This window comes from Arachis ipaensis, chromosome B03, assembly GCF_000816755.2.
Source record: "Arachis ipaensis cultivar K30076 chromosome B03, Araip1.1, whole genome shotgun sequence".
NCBI classification, from domain to species: Eukaryota; Viridiplantae; Streptophyta; class Magnoliopsida; order Fabales; family Fabaceae; genus Arachis; species Arachis ipaensis.
The window spans coordinates 134,205,617-134,218,250 of record NC_029787.2 but is presented as its reverse complement, the minus strand read 5'-3'; the positions used below and the strand labels follow the sequence as shown (position 1 = coordinate 134,218,250).

General features: G+C 35.1%; 1 protein-coding gene across 1 annotated transcript; it reads right to left on the bottom strand.

Moving 5' to 3' along the window:
* LOC107632002 (mannosyl-oligosaccharide glucosidase GCS1) lies at nt 1,604-9,705 on the bottom strand. The gene is made up of 22 exons (XM_016335616.2): nt 9,267-9,705; nt 9,063-9,136; nt 8,559-8,810; nt 8,112-8,286; nt 7,640-7,726; nt 7,461-7,529; nt 7,235-7,331; nt 6,744-6,826; nt 6,472-6,579; nt 6,002-6,123; nt 5,710-5,817; nt 5,553-5,626; nt 4,723-4,848; nt 4,562-4,629; nt 3,854-4,003; nt 3,663-3,713; nt 3,144-3,200; nt 2,907-3,056; nt 2,725-2,816; nt 2,342-2,451; nt 2,154-2,217; nt 1,604-2,068 (listed from the first exon to the last, which is right to left on the bottom strand). Exons 1-22 carry the CDS (start codon nt 9,573-9,575, stop codon nt 1,924-1,926), a joined length of 2,571 nt encoding a protein of 856 aa, XP_016191102.1. The 5' UTR covers nt 9,576-9,705; the 3' UTR covers nt 1,604-1,923.

The window sequence follows — 12,634 nt, the reverse complement described above, 5'->3', positions numbered from 1 at the left end:
TTTTTTATTTCGATAATACTTTTTACTTTTATTTTTTAAATTAAAAAAGTGTTGCTACATAACCTAATTATAAACACTATGCACCTACATCTAATGTTTGGAAGTACTAAAAGGTATCTAAAAGGTATTTAATACCATTATATATATTTCACTACAGGGACGAAATCAAATAAGGTAAGAATTGACTAGGAGAAAAGAAACCAATAAAATAATCTTATTTGATAGATTAAAAGGAATAAAATTTTCCGTTTTTTATTTGTAATTACATGAGAACTTGCAAACAAATACTTTGATAAAAATAAATAAATTTTAGAATTTTATGAAGAACTTATCAATACAAATATACGGAAAATTCTTAAACAATATATTCAAATATCTTCGTGTTACACTCAAATATCTTCGTGTTACACCTAAATTTACTGCAAATATAGAAAAATATTTCCTCTAATGCTGTATTTTTTTTTCTTCTTTTTTTTTTCTTATTTATTTCTTTCTTTTAGTTGAACGAATATAAGTTCATCATATTCTAAGTAAGTTTGTACCATTTTATGTTTTTTCTTTTTCTTTGTTTGATTTTTTTTTTGTTTTTATTCTTGTTAAAAGAGTAAAACAAGAAGAAACTTGAGAAAATAAAACAAGAAAAAAAAGATGAATAAGAAAAAAAAAAAAAGATGATGATGATGATGATGAAAAAGAAGAAGAAGAAGCAATAGAAGATGAGGAGGAGGGAGAAGAAGAGTTTTGAATTATGCAGAATTTATCAACACACATACACCGAAAATTCTTAAAGAATACACCCAAATATTTTCGTGTTATACCCAAATATCTTCGTGTTACATCCAAATTTGCTGCAAATACAGAAAAATATTTTCTTTAATACAGAACTTTTACATTACATTCAATTCAAACCATCAACGATGAAACATTATTCACCTACAGAATCATAAACTGCTAACGAAAAAATTAACTAAAATCAAACTACACTTCAGCTACTTGATTGGATTCAAAACAATAATCAATTTCGTTTTGGTTCAATTGATAATCTAAACTTGAATTATTCATTATTTTCAACAACGAGATAAGGAGAAGAAGGAGGAAAAGGAAAGAGGAAAATAAATTCTAATGAAAAAAGGAGGAAGAGGAGGATGAGATGGTGTTGGTGATGACGATAACGAAGAAGAACGTGCGCGCGTTGATTGAAAAATCTGTTAAATTAAGAAGCGTGTGAAATCAACATGCTAGAAGAAGTGCGTCTCACATGAAATAAAATATATGAACTTGTATGGGTAAAAGACTTGTAAGTGGAGAATAGTTCTAAAGATAATCGTTTATAAAGAAAAAAATGTCAAAACAAATCTAGAACTTTTTTTTTTTTACCAAAGATATGAGATTCGAACCCGCAACCTCTTAATTGAGTATGGAGAGATTATGCCATTTGAGCTATACTTTATCTTGGAAAGAATATGCATTTGAATTTATCGATTCATTTATTTTACATTCATTTTTATTGACATTTACATAAACGTAACTCTGATTTGGTCTCTAAAATATTTAAAAAATGGTTTAACATTTAAAACATTGCTTTTGAAGATATTAGTAGTTGGTAAGAAGGTATTGGTGAATTTAACTTGCGACAAAAAAAAAATGGGCAAAAGAAAAATGTATTAGGAAGACAAGAGTTTAACCTTACATGAGTTTATTGGCATCTTGCTTTATGGTTTTCACCAATCACATTCGGACCTAGGTATTAAAAACTTAAAAACATTTTCTAGAATCTACGAAGGTCAATATTCAAATACAACAGCGTGCGCCACATCTCTTGCAGCCTTCGGTGACTAACAATCTTGCGGTGAGAGAAGGCGGTCAGTAAGAGAACCGAGCACATTTGATCTGTGTTGCTGCATGTAATCTCTGCTGCTTTGCCTAAATCTTTTCATAAGCCTCTGCCATGATTAATGTCACAAGTGATGTCCAACCCGTAAATGGGTGTACCCCTTTTCCCTTACCCTTAACCTGATCATACTGTTCCCACAGATATCCACTCTGTCGATAATTGCGTACTATATTTCTGCAGTGAGATGGGAAAGATGTAATTCTTATAAACTAATATCAAAGATAAGATTCCAAAAGCACCAAATACACTAGAACAATACCTAATTAAATTGCTTCTCAATTCTTCGTAGATAGCTTTAGCTCTGTCCTGATACGGGCCATTCTCTGAGATAAAATTCAACCCAAAGATTAGTTTCTGGAAGGAATGAGATTTTTAGCGGTTGGGGGCTAACAATAAGTTAATAAATTGAAAGATTTGCTACTTTCTTTTTTGCCTGTCCAGAATTACCTTTCGAGTAATGGTGGAGTGCTGAAAGAATTCTGTAATTCATGTTTATCCAAATTGTACCTCTCCAATATGGAGCATCATGTTCTGTGTTGCGTTTCATGTACATGGAACTGTGACACAAAACACAATATAATTTTTGGTTCACTAGAATCATCAAGTGCTAAACAAGGTAACTAGAATAATTGAAGGTTTAAATGAGTTTTTGGTTTTGGTCAAGTGTAGACATGGTAAGAAAAAATATTGACGTGGCAAAGATGTATCACATTATCATTTTGTCGAACTAAGTCAGGACTAAAGAAAAATTTATAGGGATCATAAAAGAGAGTACTTTATAAGGACTAAAATCATTCAATTAAATATTCATCAGAGCAATGGTTATGGACCTTGTTTTGGCAAGAGAACGTAGTCCATAGTCAGTCCACAAGAGGCTTCGATTTGAAATGAGTTCAAGCTGCTTTTCCAGAATCCATGATCCCTGAACAAGACAGTACCGAATTATAATATGAATCTAATTGTGGAATCATTCAGACAAGGAATAACTTCAAAATGTGGAAATGCTACTTACTGATGGAATGATCCTTGTCATGAGCGGGAATAAACTCACATAACCAATGTGGGGAACAAATCTCAACTTGGGTCTCTCGAAAACTTCCCGGACAAGCTCACGAGCAGCTTGATTATGTCCAACCGCCACTTCTTTCCATTTAAGTTGAACCTATCGTGGTTAAGCATGCAAAGAAATTCACATTCTCAGGCATGGGGACACTAGCATCGAAAATCTTGCATAAGTTTGACAGTATACCTTCTCTGTATGATTTCCAAAATCAAAGTACGCACCATATGCAACATCAAAATGCATCTGTATGTACATGAAGCTCAAATTAGGCATGGGAATGAATAATTATGGTAGACATGAAATGACTCTAGTATCAGCACACAATCTTATGATAAAAAGACAATCATCCTTGGACTGCTACACAGAAGAAGCAAAATTGAAAATCTCAATGGTCAAGACACCATGGAGTGTGTGGAGAAGGCATAAAAGGAGCATGATTAGGCTTCACTCAAATGACATACTTTGGTTATTTAGATAGTACAAAGAAGCAAAGAGAAACCTTGTTTTCTAATATTTAAGGACAATGGGAAATTTTTATAAAGTAGTGTAAGGAAGGAATCAAGTTTCCTTTTTGAACATCATACTTTCCACAAGATTTCTAATTTCTGTTACGGGTATGTGGTTATTTTCTTTTATCTTTATTCCTCACCTTCTTGCAGAGATGCATAATGAAATATCAAGCAAGATGGAGAACACAGGTAATACCTGGTTTATTAACTCAAGATCTGATAGCAACTTAGCTGTAGAACCATAATTCTGCACCATTTCATTTAATATGTCAGTTAAATTGGGTGAAGCTTCAACAATTCAGCTATCTACATTTCCCCTAATTTGTATAAAAAGTATATAAATATAATGCATTCCCACATAATGATAAATTTGTTTCTAAATTATACCTTACTAGGTTTGGTTTCCTTATCTAACAGCTCTTCAATGGAATGCATGCAATCTGCTGCAAGTGACATCCAACACCTAAGATCCAAGTGGCGCTCATCTCCACTTGGGTGGGAAGCACGTGGATAATCATCCAATCCTGAGGACAGTGTCTGAAGATGCCAGAATGAATGTAATGTGATACTTGGACATAATGCAATGTATATTCATGCAATAATTAAGGTTTCAGACACATTCAATGCATGTCAGATATGACTTCTCAGTTTCTATTAATAATAAACATCATCCAGAAAAATGAAGCCTATTTTGCTTGTCAAAACAGATGGTAGAACCACCGTAATATAAATTAAGCACAAATGGCCAAAACTGTTTTTAGATCTGTGCTTTAAGTAGGTTCATGTCATGTTACAATAAAAATCTAATAAAACTCAATTGTGGCTGTGCCAACAATAGTTTCCAGTTTCCACTTTCAGTTTGCTCATGACTGTTCTACTCAAGTCACCTACGTATGTATAGTTTAAATCGGAAGTGCAGATGAGTCCAGAAAAAATGAATAGTATGTTTAATTGGTGGGTTAAAATAGGGTGAAATTTTTCAAGATGAACTGTATGTGTTATTTTATACATGAACTCATTCACAAAAATTTGCAATTCATTTTTACTGCCAACCAAATATACCCTAAAAATTAAATATACTAAACAGGTCAGAACCTTGGGATTCAATTCTCGTATTGTTTTATTGTCCCGTCCATGCCAGTAGTAGCTGCCCATCTGATTCCCTGTATTAAAGAGATGATAACCCAAAACTAGGTGAGGAAGAAACTAACTCATCTCAGCACTGAAGCACACATGGCATTAGATTTATAATATACCTGACTGAGTTGTATTAAACCATTGGAACCATGCTTCCAATCTAACAAAGGCACGCTCTAGGAACAGAGATATATCACTTCTATCGTTTGCATTAAACTTGTTGGTCTTCAAGCCGTTAACTATATCTGATGGAAAACAAAACAGATTTTTAACCACTTTGTTTAGCACATAATACAAAAGGGATATTTCAAAGGCAGTAGAGATGAACAGACCAATTAATCAGGAACAAAAAGAATATGTCATGACCACAACTTCATATAAGACAGGACAAATAAATTTTTCAGAGTCTACAGAATCTTCATGTACCATATGAATATATGATATAATAACCCTAGCTTCATTCTGAAGGACATATTTTCAGTTTTTTTACAGAATAAGTTTGTAAGCAGCGCAAGTAATAACGATAGCATCACAACCATAATAATTTCTTTCTGGCAGTCCCTGTGATTAACATGCATTCAACATCATCAAACCAATGTTAGTCATGCTTATGACCTAAAGTGAGGTTTACAGAGATAATTGCATTTGTCCAGCTTGGTCTCCACTCTCCATAAACTTAATTTCACAAACATTTTCGGTAACCCAGCACAATTATGCATGATTCCCTACTTAAAGAACAAGCAAATCAAAAGGAGTTGTAAGGATAAGTGGGCATTGCAGAGACAAAACCACACAAGAACTTTCTCATTATCATTCCCCAACAAAAGGAAAATCAGACTGGGGAGTTAATGATTGATTGAACACAATGGGAACATGATTGTAACAATAAGATTGAAATGAAAAGGTTACGGAAAAAGAGAAACATAGAAATAACAATAAACAGAAGTACCATTCAATGCTAAAAACAGAGTTGGAGGATTTCCATTTGTTGGATGCTGCGGAACAAATTCCTCTGGGACCCGACTGCAAGATCAGAAGAATTTGTCACTTGGGGAGCTAAAAGCTAAAAATGAATGCAGCAATTTATAGAAAATGTGTTGTACTACCTTCGCGCTTCGGCTCCCAGAATTTGTTCACGAGGTATCCATCCATCAACATTCATCAAATCTAACCAGTGTCCAATGATATCCAACGAAATATGAATATCCCAACGCCTAGTTGATGTGCATAAGTGCAAAGAAAGCATAGATATAATAGACAATCTTTTGTTATTTGAAACCCATAAGTCTTGAACAATCCAGAAAATACGGTGCTTTTTTCTGAGTAGAAATTCAAGCAAAACAAATAGATATGATGATTATGGTTGAGATAAGGATGTTACTAGGATGAGAACCTAACCAGATTAGAAGTTGATGAAAGCCTTCATCCCATAAAAATCCTCTTGGAAAGGAAGATCGACCTGGTACAGCTGTATAAAGCTCAGCAGGCCAATATGATACATACTTAACATGCTCTTTAAGCTGCAAACGAAAACAACATACAGCATAAGTGCGAGTTCCAAATAGCTTGTAGCAAAAAGCACAAGATAGCATTATGATTGAAAACTAAAACCACCCACATATTAATAAAAGAATAGCAAATCTGCTGTTAGGATGAGAAGATAACAAGGAAAAGGGTAAAGAAAGGTATATTGGTATAGATTATCAACTGACACCAAAACAGTTTTCTGCATAAAATCAATTTACCTATGGAAAGATAAAACATGTGAAGATGTCCATATTTAGTATAACCACAAGCCGTGTTATATGGCACTATGGGGTAAATACTTTTCAATAAGGACTAACAAATAATAAACAAAAGTAACTTACATCGAGGGTTCTCGGAATTGCAATTACTGACTGCCCATAAAAGTAACCAATGCCACCTAACAAGTTCCCTACAGCAGCCTTACCAACAGATATGGATTCTGAATCCACCTGGAATCAAAGATAACTTGGGATTCAAACAACTTCTCCCATCTTGAGAGAGAAAGGGGAAGACTTGAGATTCAAACATTTCCCCCCTTGAGAAGAGAAGAAATTATGGAAAATCATAAAGTGAAATAAAAATTGAATAAGGAAAAGGACAATGAAATTAGTACCTTCTCAGCCAAACTGAAAACATCTTCAAACTTTTTGTCAAATGCTTGTTTCTTATCATTCAGTTGACTGGTCAATGAGGTGCCTAAGATTGAGCAGAGAAAAACAAACAAACAAAAAATTACACACTGATTTAGCTAGCTGCAATTGAATTTTGTTGTTTAAAAAAGATTAAAAAATCTACATCAGAAAAGAGTAGCCAATTTCTCTTTAAAGGTATTAAGATTTAAAAGCAAAAGAATCATAAGAGACAAACCAAAAGCCAAAAGAAATGAATTTAAAAGCACAGGAGACATAAATGATTATCTTTCAAATTTCAGCCTCAATATTATTTAGCACATATTAGTTACACAATTGTATAAATGTCCATCCACAAGCAGCTCAGAGCAATGGCCAACTCTCACAACATAATAATTTCTAGATTTATTCACCTTCATTTAAGTGCATTTACATTTCGTGTTTTTGAGAAACAATTTATAGAAGTGGAAAAAACCTGTTAACTGACTAACACGCTCGTCTACTCTTGAGCTTTCCGAATCAGTTCCAGAAAGAAGTGCAATATCTGTTGTGAAAGGAAATCCACCGATAATCTGCGGCAAAAAGATGTGTGTGTATGTGTGTGTGTGCGTGTATTGAAGAGTAAGACAAACTAAATTTAAACATTTATAATTGTCAAATGGACCTCACAAAGAGCATATGTAATTAAATGTTTATATTACCTGAAAAACTAACACATTTGGAGAATCAACTGATGAGTCAGACAGCTGTAATCGAGCATGGTTTCTTATCTACTATGACATGCACAGCAGCAGAAATGTCAACGGAAAGACCAAAAGCAAAAAAAAAAAAATCCAAAATTATACAACAAAATTAATTGGACTGGAACACCTAAACATACTTGTGATGCAAGATTTTCCTCAACAAGATCAGATAAATTATGAAAGTGAGGGGTGCGAAATCCAGAATAATGCAGCTCTAAATCATCCTGTAAAATAAAAATTATTCGGTTAATAACAGGTTACTTGGATGCATACGATAACAGATCATAAAGAATGACAAATTGAAAATTAAATGTAGTATATTAGGGCAAGAACACAAATGGATTATAAAGGTAAATTAAAGGTCCAAAGAAAAAGGACAGTAAACTTTCATGAGGTGCTGTTATGCTCAAGTGATATGCATGATTCAAGATATGGAGATTCACAAGCTTATTCCTAAACTGTTTCAAAGAAGAAAATCGCACTTTCAAGGTGCTACTTAAAGGAAATGTAGGACATTTATAACCAGAAAACCATAAACACAAACAAGAAGTCATAGTATGAACAACGTTATCTTGAATATTCAACCAAAACACTATGTCCTATCATTACCGTTGATTTTAAATGCAGCTGCCAATTTCCAATATCCAGTCGAGAGCCAGATGCAAGCAAAGAATCCTCATGAATGTTCAACTTTTCTCTACTTAGATCCAGAACATTACCACCTTCATCAGCCAAATAGAAGAAAAGCTGGGCACCTTTCCCAAACTCCTCGTTCCACTCAGACCTGAGATTGGACCACAAGATAAAGTTCACCATAACGTATCAATAGTCAGATATGAGACTCATACTGGGAAACAAAAAGCAACTCGGACCAGAAATTAAGATCAGCGTTAGATTTTATGTTATCATCTTCTAGGAGGAAAAATCAGACCAAAAGCCAAAAATGATTTAACAGGATTGCTAGTATCTACTTTGTCCAAAAAAACCGACTAACAAAATTTTTCCACCCTTAATACTTATAGTGGAAAGTGATTTGAAAGCAATTACATGACTTACTTATTGATGTGCACACTAATTCGAACTGCCCAATCCCCTCCGTAACCACTGCCACCCACCTTTGATTTTAAAAACTCAGTAGCCAAAGTCATGCCATGATCTGCCAGCAACTGATGCCCGAATTCACGTCCATCATGCTTTGTCCAACCATAAGTGCCAAGATCATCCTCATCTTTGCAGACATGTCGCAAGTGATACCTTCCATCCTTCACACCAATCCACATCAATCCAGCCATCAAAGACTGTGAAGTCCTGACATAACCAACCAACCAACCAAACAAACAAACAAAAATATATATTGTTAGAAACTTAGAATGCTTGCAGAATCAAATGTCGTTGATATCAGTATCCTAAATACAAAATCTAAGCCAGACATGGCACTCATTTTACCCACAATTCTTATATTTAGCCTCCAAAATAGTCTCGCTTCCGTGTCAGCTCGAACAACCTTGTTTAACCAAACTCTTTACAGAAACTATTTACTAAAACAAATAAAGACGATACCTGGCACGAATTCCAAGATAAAGATGGGGACGATAAGTTCCCCAATACAAACTCTCCCTGTGTTCACCTTGAAACTGCAGCGCGAAAAAAAATAAATCATTCACGCGCGTCAATCTTCGGAATCACAAAGTTAAGAAAAATGGGGAAAAAAACTCAGAATAACAATTAAATAATGGAGGGAATAATGTTAAGCGAGAGTTTCACCTGAGGAAGGTCCATAATCTTGGGGGCAGGAAGCGGCGTGACGGCGCGAGGGAGCTCGGGTTCGGCGGTGGAATTGACAAGGTGAAAGATCAGAAACAAGATTACGAAGAATGCCACCACGGTGATAAGGAGCACCACCTTCAGGTTCGGATTGTTGAATAGCGGAATCGCACTTCCGTACTTGCTCCTCTCTCTCCGACGCTTCAGCTTCAACTTCGCTTCCCGGAGTGAGGCATCGTCGTCTCCGCCGTCAGGATCGGCGGAGGATCTGGCTCTGCTCCGAGTGGTTCTTCTTCCGCTTCCGGTCATTTATGGTTTCAGTCACTCGATCGCAAAGTCACAACGTCGCGTAGGTGCTGCTGAGGACCTGGCAAGGACTCGTATGAGTGAACTCTCTATGCATTTGAGCTAATGTACAAAAATATAATACTAAGACTGAAAGCTCAGAATTATATACCATATCATAAATGACTAAAACTAATATACCATATCATAAATAGGTGCAAACATTTAGATTTAGATTTAATTAAAAAAATTATCATTGCTAAACCAATTACATTGAGAATTATATCAAAAAATCTTGCTAAGAACTGCTCATACAAAACTTTTATTACTTTATATTCGTAAAACTTATATCAAATTTCAATAAATAAATAAATACTATTGTTTTAGACATTGAAAGAGCACGTCATTTAAAATGCATCAATGGGTATATCATTAGATTTCAAACGAGCGACAGAGATTGACAAGAAGAAAAATAATAAACTAATAATAGTAAATATCATAGTTCTAAAAATCGGATCAGATTAATTAGTTCGACTAAGTTAACTGAGAATCGGTTCTCTAGTTGGTTCGGTTGATGTCAAGAACCATTTTACAAAAAATTAATAAAAAAATTAGCTAAACCAATAATTAACGAATAAACTAATTGAACCGATTCGGTTTTTAAAGCTTTCGATTCACTAATCCAAATCAAAACAGCGTCTTTTTTATATAAGTAAGAAAAAAAATCCAACAGAACCTTCTCCCTTCTCTCTCACAATCACAACGCATCAAATAAGCAAAGTCAACAAGCCACTGAGACACCATCAGCCCCATCATTATCGGCTCCAGCGGTAACAACCAGCAGTTGCCATCCTCGCCTCTCGAAGGTGTGCTCTTCTCCTCGTGTCGCCAGAAGGTCAGTTCGGAGCTGCTGTTGGCATCGCCATCTCTGTCCTCGTCAAGCCCTTCTCATGCAAATTCACATCTTAACCTTGTATTAGTTTTGGTTGCTTAAGGACAAGCAACAATTCAAGTTTGGTGTTGTGATGCGTGAGCATCTTTTCTATCTTTTCCTAGTGAATTTGTATTCAAATTGTTGAGTTTAATCAGGAATTAATTATCTTTTGGCCACTATGGATGCTACTTTGAGTCGTGTGTGATTCTGTTTATTTCATGTAGTATTCGAATGGATTTGATGGAGTTTCTGTAGAAAAAGAGAAGAAGGCGAATGATGCTATCAACCATGACCTCTCTGCACTCTAACCTGAATAACTCGAGTTACAGAGGCCCAATTGATGTGCTTCTAGCGGCGTTAGAAAGTCAACTTTCAGAGCTTTCTAACTATGTATAATAGTCCATACTTCTTTTCCACCAATTCAGCAAGGGTGGCGCCTAACTTGAGGTTTCTCAAGTTAGGCGCCAAGATCAACTATATACATGAATCCAAGGCTGCACAAGTGGCGCCTAACTTGAGATTCAGGACAAAGCAAGGGGCGTCCAAGGAGTCTTTCAAGACTACGCCTAACTTGAGATTTCTCAAGTTAGGCGCTAGGTACAACAACAACACAACATTGGTTTTTATTTCTTCAAGTTAGGCGCACTCCCTCACCAAGTTAGGCGCTAACTTAGGCTATGCACGCCATTCCTCATTGTGCCCTTCAAGTTAGGCGCAGCTTCTATTCAAGTTAGGCGCCAACTTAGTGAACCCAAGTGGTCCCCATTCATCCAATATAAGGCTACGCGCAGAGTACATTATTCGTGATTAAATTTTATTTTATTTTAAAATAGGAAAAGATATTAATTAGTTTTAGGAAATATATTTTATATTAATTAGGATTAGATATAAAAAGGGAAAAGAATCAGCCCTTCGGGCTCATCTCCTCTCTTATTTCTCATTCCGCAATTTACAGTTTTTCTGAATCTTAGTTTTCTCTCTGAACCATGAGCAACTAAACCTCCATTGTTAAGGTTAGGAGCTCTGTTTATTCTATGGATTAATACTATTATTTTTCTATTTTAATTCATGTACTGATTTCTATTTCAAGAATTATTTTCGTTCATTATCTTATGAATTTGGGTGGAACGGAAGTATGACACTTGTTCTAATTGAGTTCTTGTATAACTTGAAAAAGCTCTTTACTTGAACAACAGCTTGAAAACAATTTCTCCTAAATTTCTAATTATCTGGACTTAACGGGATACGTGACATCCTCTTATATTTGGGTAATTAGGGTTTCTGTGGCATATAAACTAGAATTGAACTTCACCCTCTAATTGGAATTAAGTGACCAAGGAATTGGCAGTTGATGAAGGTTAGAGGAGACTAAAAAGGTCTAAGGAATTAGGGTTTAGTCACATATAGTTTGCCATGAATTGAATCTTGCATGATTAAAATAGTTAGTAAGAAAAGTCAATCCGAAAGATAGATATCTCTAAAACTTTAACTGTTTTCTCCATATATATTTCATCTAAACAATTTACTACTTGTTTTCTGATTCTCTGACTTACTGTTAATGCTTCTAAAATCTCAAAACACCATTTTCTGTTTGTCTGACTAAGCCAATCACTCAATCATTGTTGCTTGATCCATCAATCCTCGTGGGATCGACCCTCACTCACCTGAGGTATTACATGGTACGATTCGGTGCACTTGTCGGTTAGTTTGTGGACTTTAAATTTCGCACCATTACTCCTCTTTTCATTTTTCTCCTACCATTTTCCTTCTCAAATTCATTTTCTCTTAATTTCCTTATAAATGTGTGCATTTCTTTCCCTGTTTATGCTTTTCTACTGTTGGGGTCGCATTTGGCATTTTTGAAAACTACAATGCTTTGGGTGGTACTCGCTTGTGACTCGCCACTTCTACAGTCTTACAATTGTTAACTATCATTTTTTGAGTAAGTCTTTTTCCTCTGCTATTTCTTGCTTCCTTTACTGTAGTTGGCGGGGATGCTTAGTTGTGAGTGTTCTGATAAGCTAGAGGGGTTGCCACAGCCTCTCTGCTAAATTTAAGCTAGTTTCTCAAAGTGCTCTTTTTAGATTTTTCCTTTGTAGCTTCTCTGATTAGGGTTATGGTGGTGGTGCCCCCAAATTTGTAGGTATGG